Source organism: Babylonia areolata, chromosome 19 (genome assembly GCF_041734735.1).
Source record: "Babylonia areolata isolate BAREFJ2019XMU chromosome 19, ASM4173473v1, whole genome shotgun sequence".
Lineage (NCBI taxonomy): Eukaryota > Metazoa > Mollusca > Gastropoda > Neogastropoda > Buccinidae > Babylonia > Babylonia areolata.
In genome coordinates, this window is record NC_134894.1 from 20,176,576 (window position 1) to 20,189,075 (window position 12,500).

The following is a 12,500-nucleotide window of genomic DNA, read 5'->3' on the forward strand; positions in this document are numbered from 1 at the left end:
GCGGGGATGTAACTTGGGCAAAACACTCTCCGCTATAATCAAATTCCAGCCCAGATAGTTGGGACAGCAGTTACCTCCTCTGCTGTTCTGATAGTCATAGTCGGACACGACTGGCTATCGTACATTCAGTGAAGGTTTTCTGTGCCTGATCAGCGTACTGCGTTTAGGGAATGTCAGGTATATGTTCTCACACACACACACACACACACCCCGCACCCCCCTCCCCCGAAAGCAGATGTGGTTTTGCATGGATGGTATGGATCAGTCCGTACGCTTTGACAGCGCCATGAAGCCAAAATTGAAACTGTTGTCGTCGTCGTTGTTGTTATTTGTTGGTGTTGTTTGCCTTTGGTGTTTTTCTTCGTGTGTGTGTGTGTGTGTGTGTGTGTGTGTGTGTGTGTGTGTGTGTGTGTGTGTGTCTGTGAATCCCTGTTTACTTATCGTTTGTTAATGTTGTTGTTGATATGATGATGATCATCATCATAGTTTGGTATTGTTGTTGCTGTTGTTGTTGCTGCTGTCGTTTCGTTTTGTTTATTGTTGTTGCTTTTATTATCATTCTTGTTCTTGTTCTTCTTGTTTTCGTTCTTCTTGTTCTTCTGTCCTTCTTTTTCTTCTCCTTCTTCTTCTCCTCCTCCTCCCCCTCATAATCATCATTATCACCATTCTTCTGCTTTTTCTTCTGATTATGATTATGGTTATGATGAGTATTATCATCATTATCACCATTGCCATCATCATCATCCACCATCACCCTGTGGGTACAGACGATCACGGAGCGGGTGATGAGGGACGCGGAGATGGTGACCAGCAAGTGTGAGAAGCTGAAGGCGGATCTGGAGGAGCAGGGCAGGATGGCTGATGCCATGGCCGCTGAGAATCAGATCCGTGTCGCTCAGCTGAAGGTAGGGATGGTGTGTGTGTGTGTGTGTGTGTGTGTGTGTGTAAAGGGGGTGAGTGGTTGTTTGTGTGTTGGCGGGTGAGGTGGAGAGTTGGAGTGTAGTGCGTGTGCGTGTTCGTTCGTTCGTTCGTTCGTTCTTCAGTTAAACGTCTATTATCCACATCGTTATTTTTGACGAAACTCCATCACCTTCCTCACACCACCCATGCCTTATATACCATCACTACTTTCCCTGTTCTAATATCACAGATGGACGTAAGTTTATAGTTGGGCCAACAGCAAAGTGTGAGCGTGGGGGGCTGCAGCCCACGAACGAAGAAGAAAGAAAGAAGTTTGTGCTTTGTTTTTCTGTTCATGTTTTTGCACAAAACCTTGTGGAGGCTTTCTCAGATTGACACCAGCACACATTTAGGGTCAACAGCGAAGTGAGAGCTGTATTACCAATGGTTTCTCTATTGCAATGGGAAATCATTTACAGCTTTGTTGGTTTTTTTTGTGTTTTTTTTGTTTGTTTTTTTTTGTTGTTTTTTTTGAAGGACTATGACTCTCAAACTTGGAGGCAAACTACTACTTCTGGCTGCAGTCCTGGGGGCTAGTTGGCCATTTGGAACCACCCCCAACGCCGACTGTCCTAAAACCCTCTTGGCCGAGAGAGTGGGGATGTAACTAGGGCAAGACACTCTCCACTTATAATCATCAAATTCCAGCCCAAGTAGTCGGGACAGCAGTTACTTCCACTGCTTTTCTTATGGTCATTGTCGAACACGACTGTCAGACAAGGGAGAAGGAGTGCAGTGCATGTGCGTGTTGGTTCGTGCTTTAGTTAAACGTCTGTCCATGTCCACAATCGTGATTTTTGACGAAATTCCATCACATCCCCCACCCTCCGCCCATGCCTTAAATATTCACTACTTTTCCTGTTCCTCTCTCCTCGGTTAGCATTTTGAAAAAAAAGAATATCAAAATAAAACGAACGTGTGTGTGTGTGTGTGTGTGTGTGTGTGTGTGTGTGTGTGTGTGTGTGAGGTAGGTAAGGGCGCATGAATGTATTATGTGTGGGTGGATGGGTGGGTGGGTGGATGTGTGTGTGTGTGTGTTTGCGTGCGTGTGTGTGTGTGTGTGTGTGTGTGTGTGGGTGTGTGTGTGTGTCCGTCCGTGTGTGTTTGTGTGTGTGTTTGCTTGTGTTTGTGTGTATATGTGTAAATGTGCTTGCATGTGCGCGAGCGTATGTTCTTCCTCAATTTCATTTCCCATTTTCTCTTCTTTTCTTCTGGCAGCCAAAAAAAAAAAAAAAAAAAAAAAAAAAAGAAAAAAAGAATAGACGATGACGGTAAAGAAATACTCAGATGGAAACTACAGTATTTGTAGAAAGTTGTTTTGATTTGAAATAACTACGTATAACTTTGTGTCAAACCATTATTTCCAGTAAATAGTTCTTTCTTAATTAACTAAAATTATTTGTGATTTTTCTTCTTTTTCTTTTCTTCACCTGTGGTTTCTGGTTTCAAGCGCAAAGAAGACGAAGTGCACGTGCTGACCGCAGAGACTCAGAAGCTGAGCAAGACGATGGAGACGATACAGAGAAAACTGAGACAGGTGGAGGAACAGAAGGCGGACGTGGAGACCGAGAGAGACCTACTGCGAGGCCAGTGCACAGCGTTAGAGAAAGGTGAACCTATATAATTATAGCCTTTTGCGTGTGTGTGTGTGGGTGTGGGTGTGTCTGTGTGTGACTGGGTGTGTATGCATGTGTCTATGTGTGTCTGCGCTTGTGCGACTCTGTGTGTGTGTGTGTGTGTGTGTGTGTGTGTGTGTGTGCGCTTGTGTGACTCTGTGTGGGTGCGTGCGTGCGTGACCGTGCTTATGTATGTGTGCGCTTGTGTGACCCTCTGTGTGTGTGTGTGTGTGTGTGTGTGTGTGTGTGGCTGGGTGTGTATATGCATGTGTGTATGTGTGCGCGGGTGTGCAACTGTGTTTGTGTGGTGTGTGGTGTGTGTGTGTGTGTGTGTGTCTGTGACTGGGTATGTTTATTCATGTGTGTGCTTGTGCAACTGTGTTTGTGTGTTTGTGTGTGTGTGTGTGTGTGTGTGTGACTGGGTGTGTATGCATTTGTGTATGTGTGTGCGCGCTTGTGCGACTCAATGTGTGTGTGTGTGTGTGTGTGTGTGTGTGTGTGTGTGTGTGACTGCGTGTGTGTATGCTTGTGTGTATGCATGAATGCGCCTGTGTGACACTGTGTGTGTGTGTGCGTGTGTAGGTGCGTGTGTGTGTGTGTGTGTGTGTGTGTGTGTGTGCTGTCTTCCGTTCCTTTCAGTTGATATTACCATCCACTTAACCACCCTGGCATTTAACCTCAATTTACATCAATACAAATGGCGAGCAGATCATGTAGCCAGTGAAAGTTAAGCGCATGGGCGCTTCACAGATAGCTGTCAGAGAGAGAGACAGAGAGAGAGAAATACGCTTTTGACGCTTTGAAGCTTTGAGGCTTTGACATTTTAATGTTATTGGCCATGAAGTCCTTATGACTTGTGTGCATGCATCATTATGCTTTCATTGCATAATAAAACATTAGAAGAAAAGGATTGAAATGCTGAGAACAAATATTGAAGCAAAACTTTGTCCCGTGATATCCCTCCGTGGACGCTAATGCACTTCTTGAATGAAGTAAGCATTAAAAAAAAAAAAAATCAAATCTAAATGTTTTAAACGCTGGAAGATTTAAAAAAAAAAAAACACCCAACTTTTTGAGTGGAAAGATTGAAGCAGTAATTAGTTTTTATCGTACTTTTTTTTCTTTCTTTTTTTTTCTTTTTTTTTTTTCATAGACCTAAAGTAGATTCCAACGTGGCAGTAAGTAGCCTTGAGATGGCCTTTGTTGTCTGCGACGCTCTAAGCACCATGATTTGAATTGATACGATTTAACTTGTGTGTGTGTGTGTATGTGATCACAGAGCTGGAAGCGGCACAGAAGCAGGCCAATGCAGACAAGAAAGCCACGGAGGACCTGATACGTGAACGAGACGCCTTGAATAAGGTGATAATTGTCTCCCTTGTTTGATTTTCCTTTTCGTTTCCATGTTCGTTCAGGTGTCTATTAATGGTTCTGCGTCATCGGTTATATATATATAATAACCGATGACGCATATATTTATATATATAAAAAATTTTCTCGTTAGTTGTATGCAAGACAACGGAGTCACCTTTTTTTTTTCTTTGTACTGTACACGCCTTTCTTCATTGGATAAAAAAAAATGGAGAACGTCATAATATTATATGTTCTGCGTCATCGTTATTTTTGTCGTTGTTCCAATACTTCCTCTTCTTCTTCTTCTTTACACTCTTAGTGTTCTTCTTGTTCTTGTTGTTTCTTCTTTCTTCTCTTTCTTTCTTGTTAGTCTCCTTGTTCTTCTTGTTATTGTTGCTGTTCTCTTTGTGCTTCTTTTCCATGTCCATGCTTTTCTTCTTCTCTTCCTTCTCCACCCCCTCCCCCCTCCTCCCCCTCCTCCTTGTTGTTGTTCTTCTTCTTTGTTGTTGTTCTTCTTCTTCTTTGTTGTTGTTCTTCTTCTTCTTTGTTGTTGTTGTTCTTCTTCTTTGTTGTTGTTGTTCTTCTTCTTTGTTGTTGTTGTTCTTCTTCTTTGTTGTTGTTCTTCTCCTTCTTCTTTGTTGTTCTTCTTCTTCTTCTTTGTTGTTCTTCTTCTTCTTCTTTGTTGTTGTTGTTCTTCTTCTTCTTTGTCGTTGTTCTTCTTCTTTGTTGTTGTTGTTCTTCTTCTTTGTCGTTGTTCTTCTTCTTTGTTGTTGTTGTTGTTCTTCTTCTTTGTTGTTGTTGTTCTTCTTCTTCTTTGTTGTTGTTGTTGTTCTCCTTCTTCTTCTTTGTTGTTGTTGTTCTTCTTCTTTGTTGTTGTTGTTCTTCTTCTTCTTCTTTGTTGTTGTTGTTCTTCTTCTTTGTTGTTGTTGTTCTTCTTCTTTGTTGTTGTTCTTCTTCTTTGTTGTTGTTGTTGTTGTTGTTCTTCTTTGTTGTTGTTGTTCTTCTTCTTCTTCTTTGTTGTTGTTGTTGTTGTTTTCTTCTTCTTCTTCTACTTCTTCTTCTTTGTTGTTGTTCTTCTTCTTCTTTGTTATTGTTGTTATTGTTCTTCTTCTCCTTCTTCTTCTTTGTTGTTGTTGTTGTTCTTCTTTGTTGTTGTTGTTGTTCTTCTTCTCCTTCTTCTTCTTTGTTGTTGTTGTTGTTCTTCTTCTTCTTCTTTGTTGTTGTTGTTCTTCTTCTTTGTTGTTGTTGTTGTTCTTCTTCTTCTTTGTTGTTGTTCTTCTTCTTCTTTGTTGTTGTTGTTCTTCTTCTTTGTTGTTGTTGTTCTTCTCCTTCTTCTTTGTTGTTGTTGTTGTTCTTCTTCTTCTTTGTTGTTGTTCTTCTTCTTCTTCTTTGTTGTTGTTGTTGTTGTTCTTCTTCTTCTTTCTTGTTGTTGTTCTTCTTCTTTGTTGTTGTTCTTGTTCTTCTTTGTTGTTGTTCTTCTTCTTTGTTGTTCTTCTTCTTCTTCTTTGTTGATGTTGTTCTTCTCCTTCTTCTTTGTTGTTGTTGTTCTTATTCTTCTTTGTTGTTGTTGTTGTTGTTGTTCTTTGTTGTTGTTGTTCTTCTCCTTCTTCTTCTTTGTTCTTCTCCTTCTTCTTCTTCTTTGTTGTTGTTGTTCTTCTTCTTTGTTGTTGTTCTTCTTCTTTGTTGTTGTTGTTGTTCTTCTCCTTCTTCTTCTTTGTTGTTGTTGTTGTTCTTCTTTGTTGTTGTTGTTGTTCTTCTCCTTCTTCTTCTTTGTTGTTGTTGTTCTTCTTCTTCTTTGTTGTTGTTGTTCTTCTTCTTTGTTGTTGTTCTTCTTCTTTGTTGTTGTTGTTCTTCTTCTTACTGCTTCTTCTCCTCCTCCTCTTTATTGTTGTTGTTGTTGGTGGTGGTGGTGGTGGTGTTGTTGTTGTCCTTCTTCTTGTTCTTCTTCTTGATCTTGTTTTTTTTCTTCTTATTTCTTCTTCTTACTCCTCGTTGTTACTTTTGTTGTTGTTTTTGTTGCTGCTGCTGCAGCTGTTGTTGTTGTTGTTCTTCTTCTTCTTCCTCTTTCTCTTCTTCTTCTTCTTCTTCTCCTTCTTCTTCTATCTAGAATATTTGGATAGTCATAAAAAAAAGTAATATCATACAACTCTTCTCCCCCCAAACCACCTACCCCAACCCCCAACCCCTACTACCTCCACCCACACTCCCTCCCCCACCCCTGCCTCCCCTCCCGGCCCCGCCCGAGCAGAGCGTGAAGAAAGCAACAGGCGTGACGGAGAAGCAGACGCACCTGGTGAAGGTGCACGAGCAGGGCCGGAAGATCCTGGAGCAGGAGATCGGGGCCTACAAGAAGGAGGCCCTCAAACAGCGCCAGATCATCTACCAGCTGGAGACGGAGAGGGACCGCTACATCAACGAGGCCAGCGACCTCACGCAGAAGGTGGGTCCTCGGGGGGGGGGGGGGGGGACTCCGTGCTCAGAGAACGCTCAACGCTCAAAAGACCTCCAGTTTCTGACTCATACTAAGTCTCTAGACTCACACCCGTACTGACACTCATACTCAGTCCCAGAATCATACTCAACTCGTACTGACTTTCAGACTCGAGCTGTTTCAGACTCACACACTCAACCTTCAGACTCAGTACTCACTCATGTTTATATTCAGTTTCAGACTCTCACTCTTATACTCAGTCCCAGACTCACACTTATACTCAGTTTTAGACTCTCGCTCATACTCATACTCAGGTCTCAGACTCACACTTTACACTCACATTCAGTCTCTGACTCACACACACACACACACACATATTCTGACACTCAGACTCATCATGATCAGTCTCACGCTCATACTCAGTCTCAGACTCACACTTGTGCGCCGTTTCAGACTGTCATTCAGACTTCGACACACTCAGACTCACACTCAAGTGTCATACTCACACTCAGACTCCATTCAGTCTCTGACTCATACGCATACTGACACTCATACTCAGACTCATGATGATCAGTATCTCACTCAGACTCGGACTCGTACTCAGACTCGCACTTATGCTCACTTATACTCAGTTTCAGACTGTCACCCAGACTCATGCTCAGTCTTAGACTCAAACTTAATACTCAGTCTCAGACTCTCATTCAGACTCATACTCAGTTTCAGACTCTCACTCAGACTCAATCCCAGACTCACACTTATACTTAGTTTCACACTCATACCCATAGTCTCGGACTCATACTTAGTCTCAGATTTACACTCATACTGACACTCATACTCAGTCTCAGTCTCAGATTTACCCTCATACTGACACTCATACTCAGACTCACAGTCAGACTCATACTCATTTCATTTGTCATGAAACCCATCAAAGGAATTGCTATTGGTAATATTGCTACTGAACTTCATAAGGATTAAATTTCCCTACTGAAACAAGGCGTACGATTGCTCAGTGGTTAAAACATCTGCCAGAAAAGGTGACTCAGTCCTGAAGTGGCGACCACCCTGGAGGCGCGGGTTCGAACCTGCAATACAAGGGCATCCAGGAGTCATGACCTGGGTGCGGCCTGGCCCCCTTAGAGTGTAAGGAGTTAAGGGCCGAATCATTTGACTGAGAGGGGCTTCTTCTCTGAAGACCTTGTACTGTCCAGCTTTCCCTAGAGTTTCTGATCACGTTGTTATTGTTCTTTAAAGACACACAAAAATCAAGAATACTTCAATACTCTGACCCCTTTCGGGGCCGTAGGGGACACACACGCACACACACACACACACACGCACGCACACACACACACACACACGCACGCACGCACGCACGCACGCACGCACACCACACACACACACACACACACACGTCCACACACGTCCCGTTCCATCCACCCACCTCATTCATTCCTCCCTCCCACCTACCCTACTGTTCTTTGTTGTATTTCGTGGAAACTTAGGAAAGGTAAGGCCTGACCTAGCCTGTCGGGTATATGCGCAGGTCAGACAGTTGGTCATTTTTTGTTTGTTTGTTTGTTTGTCTATAAGCAGTTGCTGTGTAGCATTTATGGATCAGACCGCACGAGTTCACATCCCCTTGAAACTGAACTGAGATTGTGTGTGTGTGTGTGTGTGTGTGTGTGTGTGTGTGTGTTTATGCGTGTGTTTATGTATGTCTGTGTGCGGTGTGTATGATGTGATGTGTGTGTGTGTGACTCTGTGTGTGTGTGTGTGTGTGTGTGTGTGTGTGCGTGCGTGCTTGCATGCGTGCGTGCATGCGTGTGTATGTGTGTCTATGTTCCCCCCCAGGTTCTGCAAACGATGGAGGAGTTGAAGGTGCGGGAGATGTTCATCTTCGACCTGAAGAAGAAGCTGGCCGAAGCGGACACCAAGCTGAAGCAGCAACAGAACCTCTACGAGGCTGTACGGTCCGACCGCAACCTGTACAGCAAGAACCTTATCGAGTGCCAGGTACAGACATACTCTTCGTTTCTTCTTCCCCTTGTTCTTGTCGTTGTCGTTGTTGTTGTTGTTGTTGTTCTTCTTCTTCTTCTTCTTCTTCCTCTTCTTCTTCTTCTCCTCCTTCTTCTTCCTCTTCTTCTTCTTCTTCTTCGATCTGGCTAAGACAACACGAAAGTCGTATGTAATAGCCTGGCTGCGAAATACTCATATATTACTATTAGGTTAAAGTTTTATCAGCATTTTACAAGCATTGAGGCAGTGATATCTTATTCATCGTGTCTATGACTCGAAGGCGGAGATGCACGTATGCATACACAGACATTAGGTATTTGGCGAATGTCTGAGCAGGCAGAAATTAACATACTGTGGCACGATTTACAAACAAAAGAATAATAAATAACATATGCAGGATGACTTCTTTTCTTTTTTTTTTAATGAAAAGAGGCATGTGGCTAGAGGTCATCTTTCTTTCCCTGGGTTTTAGATTAGAATAAACGAAACAAAAGTAAATAGATAAATGAATATATGGATGGAATTAATAAACGAATAAAGAAATAATTGATGATGGAGTCTCCTGCCGGACCGACGGATGAGTAGGCAGGCAGGCTTATCTGTCGGTGTGTGTCCTCATATGGGAGAAAAGTGCGCAGCACTTCCCACAGGTGTTGCAAGGGAAAACATCTCCAGAAGTTGAGCCCTGCTTCCTTCGCTCACGCTTCTCTTTAATGGCCAGCGTTTTCTTGTTTTCAAACGTCTTTATGCCACTAGAGCACAGCATTCTCCAGCGAGAGCGGTCAAGGACATCAGTTTCCCAGGAAGCGATGTCTATGTCACAGGCTTTGAGGTTTGTCTTCAAGGTGTCTTTGAAGCGCTTGCAGGGTCTTCCAAGTTTGCGGTGGCCTTCCTTCAGCTGGCCATACAAGAGCATCTTCGGGATCCTGCTGTCTGTCATGCGGACAACGTGCCCTGTCCAGCGTAGCTGGCACTGGATCAGCAGGCTTTCGATGCTGGGCAGGCCGCTCCTCTCTAGGACCTGGAGGTTGGAGACCCTGTATTGTCACTTTATGTTGAGGTTCTTTCGTAAGCATCTCTGGTGAAACTGCTCAAGTTGTTGAATGTGACGGCGATACGTCGTCCATGTTTCACAGCAGTACAACAAGGTGGTCAGCACAACAGCTCTGTAGGTTTTGATTTTGGTGCTGAGCCTGATGCCTTTGTTGTTGCACAGCCTGTTGTTGATTCTGCCAAAGAAATAAATAAGTAATAAATAAATTATAAATAAATAAATAAATATAAAAAAATCAGTGTAATAAAACGACATAAAAAAAAAAAATCGATCTGAGGGTCTCGGGTTCGAATCTCGGTAACGGCGCTTGGTGGGTACAGGGTGGAGATTTTTTTTTTTCCAATCTCCCAGGTCAACATAATCATGTGCAGACCTGCTAGTGCCCTAACCCCCTTCGTTTGTATACGCAAGCAGAAGATCAAAAACGCATGTTAAAGATCCTGTAATCGATGTCAACGCTCGGCGGGTTATGGAAACAAGAACATACCCAGCATGTACACCCCCGAAAACGGATTATGGCTGCCATCATGGCGGAGTAAACAAACGAAACGGTCATATTATACGTAAAATGTTACATAAGTCTTGGGTATGTGTGCGTGGTCTGAAATCTGATTGAATGACACAGGAAACGAATGAGGAGCGCCCAATCAGTCGGCTCTACCCGGGTAGGCAGTATGTTGTGCACATGACTCCGTGTTTGTGAAACGCTTAGAGCTTGGTCTCCGACCGAGGATAGGCGCTATATAAGTATCCATATCATCATCATCATGATCATCATCATCATCAAAAACTAAGTTTCAGTTTCAGTTTCAGTAGCTCAAGGAGGCGTCACTGCGTTCGGACAAATCCATATACGCTACACCACATCTGCCAAGCAGATGCCTGACCAGCAGCGTAACCCAACGCGCTTAGTCAGGCCTTGAGGGGAAAAAAAGTGAATAAATAATAGATAAGCTTACACAAATAAATAAATAAATAATAATTATAATGTAAAAAAAAAGGTGAATAAATAATGGATAAGCTTACACAAATAAATAAATAAATAAATAAATATATATATATATATATATATATATATATATATATATATAAAAGGTAGTAGTAATAAAACTAAACGAATGACAACGGACGTCACGTGCTGCCCGTGCAGGACGAGGTGACGGAGAACAAGCGGAAGCTGACCCTGATAACCCACCAGCTGTCCCAGCTGAAGGAGGAGGCGCAGGAGAAGGAGACGGCTCTCCTCAAGGAGCAGCTGGACCACCGGGTACTGCAGAAGGAGAGGAGCTCGCTCAAGGTGCGTGTTTTTTCTTCTTCTTCTTCTTCTTCTTCTTCTTCTTCTTCTTCTTCTTCTTCTTCTCTCTCTGTGTCTCTCTGTCTCTGGCTATGTCTCTCTCTCTCTTTCTCATATATCTGGTTTACGTTTGTTAAAAAAAAATAACCCTTGTCCCCCCCCACCCTCCCTCTTGTCAATAGACCCTTGCATATAATGACAATAAAGCCTCAAAGTCTCTCTCTCTCTCTCTCTCTCTCTCTCTCTCTCTCTCTCTCTCTCTCTAGTTATTTTCTTTTCTTTTTTTTCTTTGATGGCTTGATGTTAAAAAAAAAAAAGCCATAGTTTCTTCCCTCAATTTACCATCATCAAATAAGGGGGCAATGGGGGGTGGGGGGGGGGTTGCTTACCTCACTCGATGTGCGTGTGAGGGCTTAGGGAAACGGGGGATGGGAGGAGATGGGCAGAAGCGGGGGGCGGGGTGGGGTGGGGTGGGGGGGGGGGGGGTAAGGGCGAAATAAGGAGGTGAGGGGAGGGGGGGGGGGTGCTGACCTCACTCAGGGTGCGTGTGAGGGCTTGAGGAACGAAGGGGCAGAGGGGGGGAGGGGCGGTGGCGAGGGAGAAAGAGGGAGGTGAATGAGGGTGTGAGAGCCTTGAGGAACGGGTGGGCAAAGGCAAAAAGAAGATCGGGAAGGGAGCTTACGTGGAAGACGAGGGGTTATGGGGGACGAGTCAATTATGAAACTTGACCACAGGGACTGTGTAGAGAGGATAAAAACCTCCTACAAGATGGGTGTGAGAACATGGAGGAGGTATGTTTCAAGACTCAGCCTTTGTACAAAAAAAAAAGAAGAAAAAGAAGCGAAAAACTATACAAACAAAACAAGCACCCATACCCACAACCCTTGATCGAAAGGGTAAAAAGGTAATGAGAGGTAATTTAACTCAACACTGCACATGTGTGTGTGTGTGTGTGTGTGTGTGTGTGTGTACATTGTGCATGGATGTATATATGTATGTATATATATATATATATATATATATATGTGTGTGTGTGTGTGTGTGTGTGTGTGTGTATACATATGTACGTGTACATATATGTGTACATGACTACATGCATGTATATGAATGTGTATTGTGTGTGCGTGTGTTTATGTAAGTTTGTGCCTGCGTATGTGAGCGTATGTGTTAAGGTAGCTGTTAGATACACATGTATGTTAAAATGTATGTATGCATTGTGTGTGTGTGTGTGTGTGTGTGTGTGTGTGTGTGTGTGTGTGTGTGTGCATGCGTGCGTGTGCGTGTGTATGTTGTGTGCGTGCACGAGAGTAGGAAGAGCTGCAGACGATGAAGCAGCAGGTGGCGGAGAGCAAGGGGTTCATGGAGGCCCAGAAGGCGGAGGAGGACAAGCTGCTCCAGGTCATCTCTCAGGCCGACGCCCTACGCCTTAAGGAACGGAAAAACCTGGACCAGGTGGGAGGGGCTGAGACTTAGTTATTCTATTCTTTTTTTGTTTGTTTCGCTTTTTGTTTTGTTTTGTCGTAAAGACAAGGTAGGTTCTTGTGAAGCCGTATTAAGCTGTGAAACTGTACCAGCAGAGTGTACCAGGAGTTATTCATCATCATCATCAGCAGCACCACCACAACCACCACTACCACCACCAGCATTGTCCTCCTCCTCCTCCTCCTCCTCCTCCTCATCATCATCATCATCATCTTCCTAATCGTCATCACTATCACCATCACCATTAGCAGCAGCAGTAGCAGCAGAAGCAGAAGCAGCTGTAATAAGTATTAT

The 12,500-nt window shown here is 43.5% G+C and overlaps 1 protein-coding gene across 1 annotated transcript in view; it reads left to right on the plus strand.

Moving 5' to 3' along the window:
• The window catches only part of LOC143294116 (cilia- and flagella-associated protein 58-like), a 48,983-nt gene that overhangs the window by 12,446 nt on the left and 24,037 nt on the right, over positions 1–12,500 (plus strand). Inside the window, 7 exon segments of the mRNA XM_076605548.1 lie at positions 768–905; positions 2,411–2,570; positions 3,856–3,938; positions 6,178–6,369; positions 8,212–8,373; positions 10,581–10,727; positions 12,036–12,176. Coding sequence (XP_076461663.1) covers positions 768–905; positions 2,411–2,570; positions 3,856–3,938; positions 6,178–6,369; positions 8,212–8,373; positions 10,581–10,727; positions 12,036–12,176 — 1,023 coding nt within the window.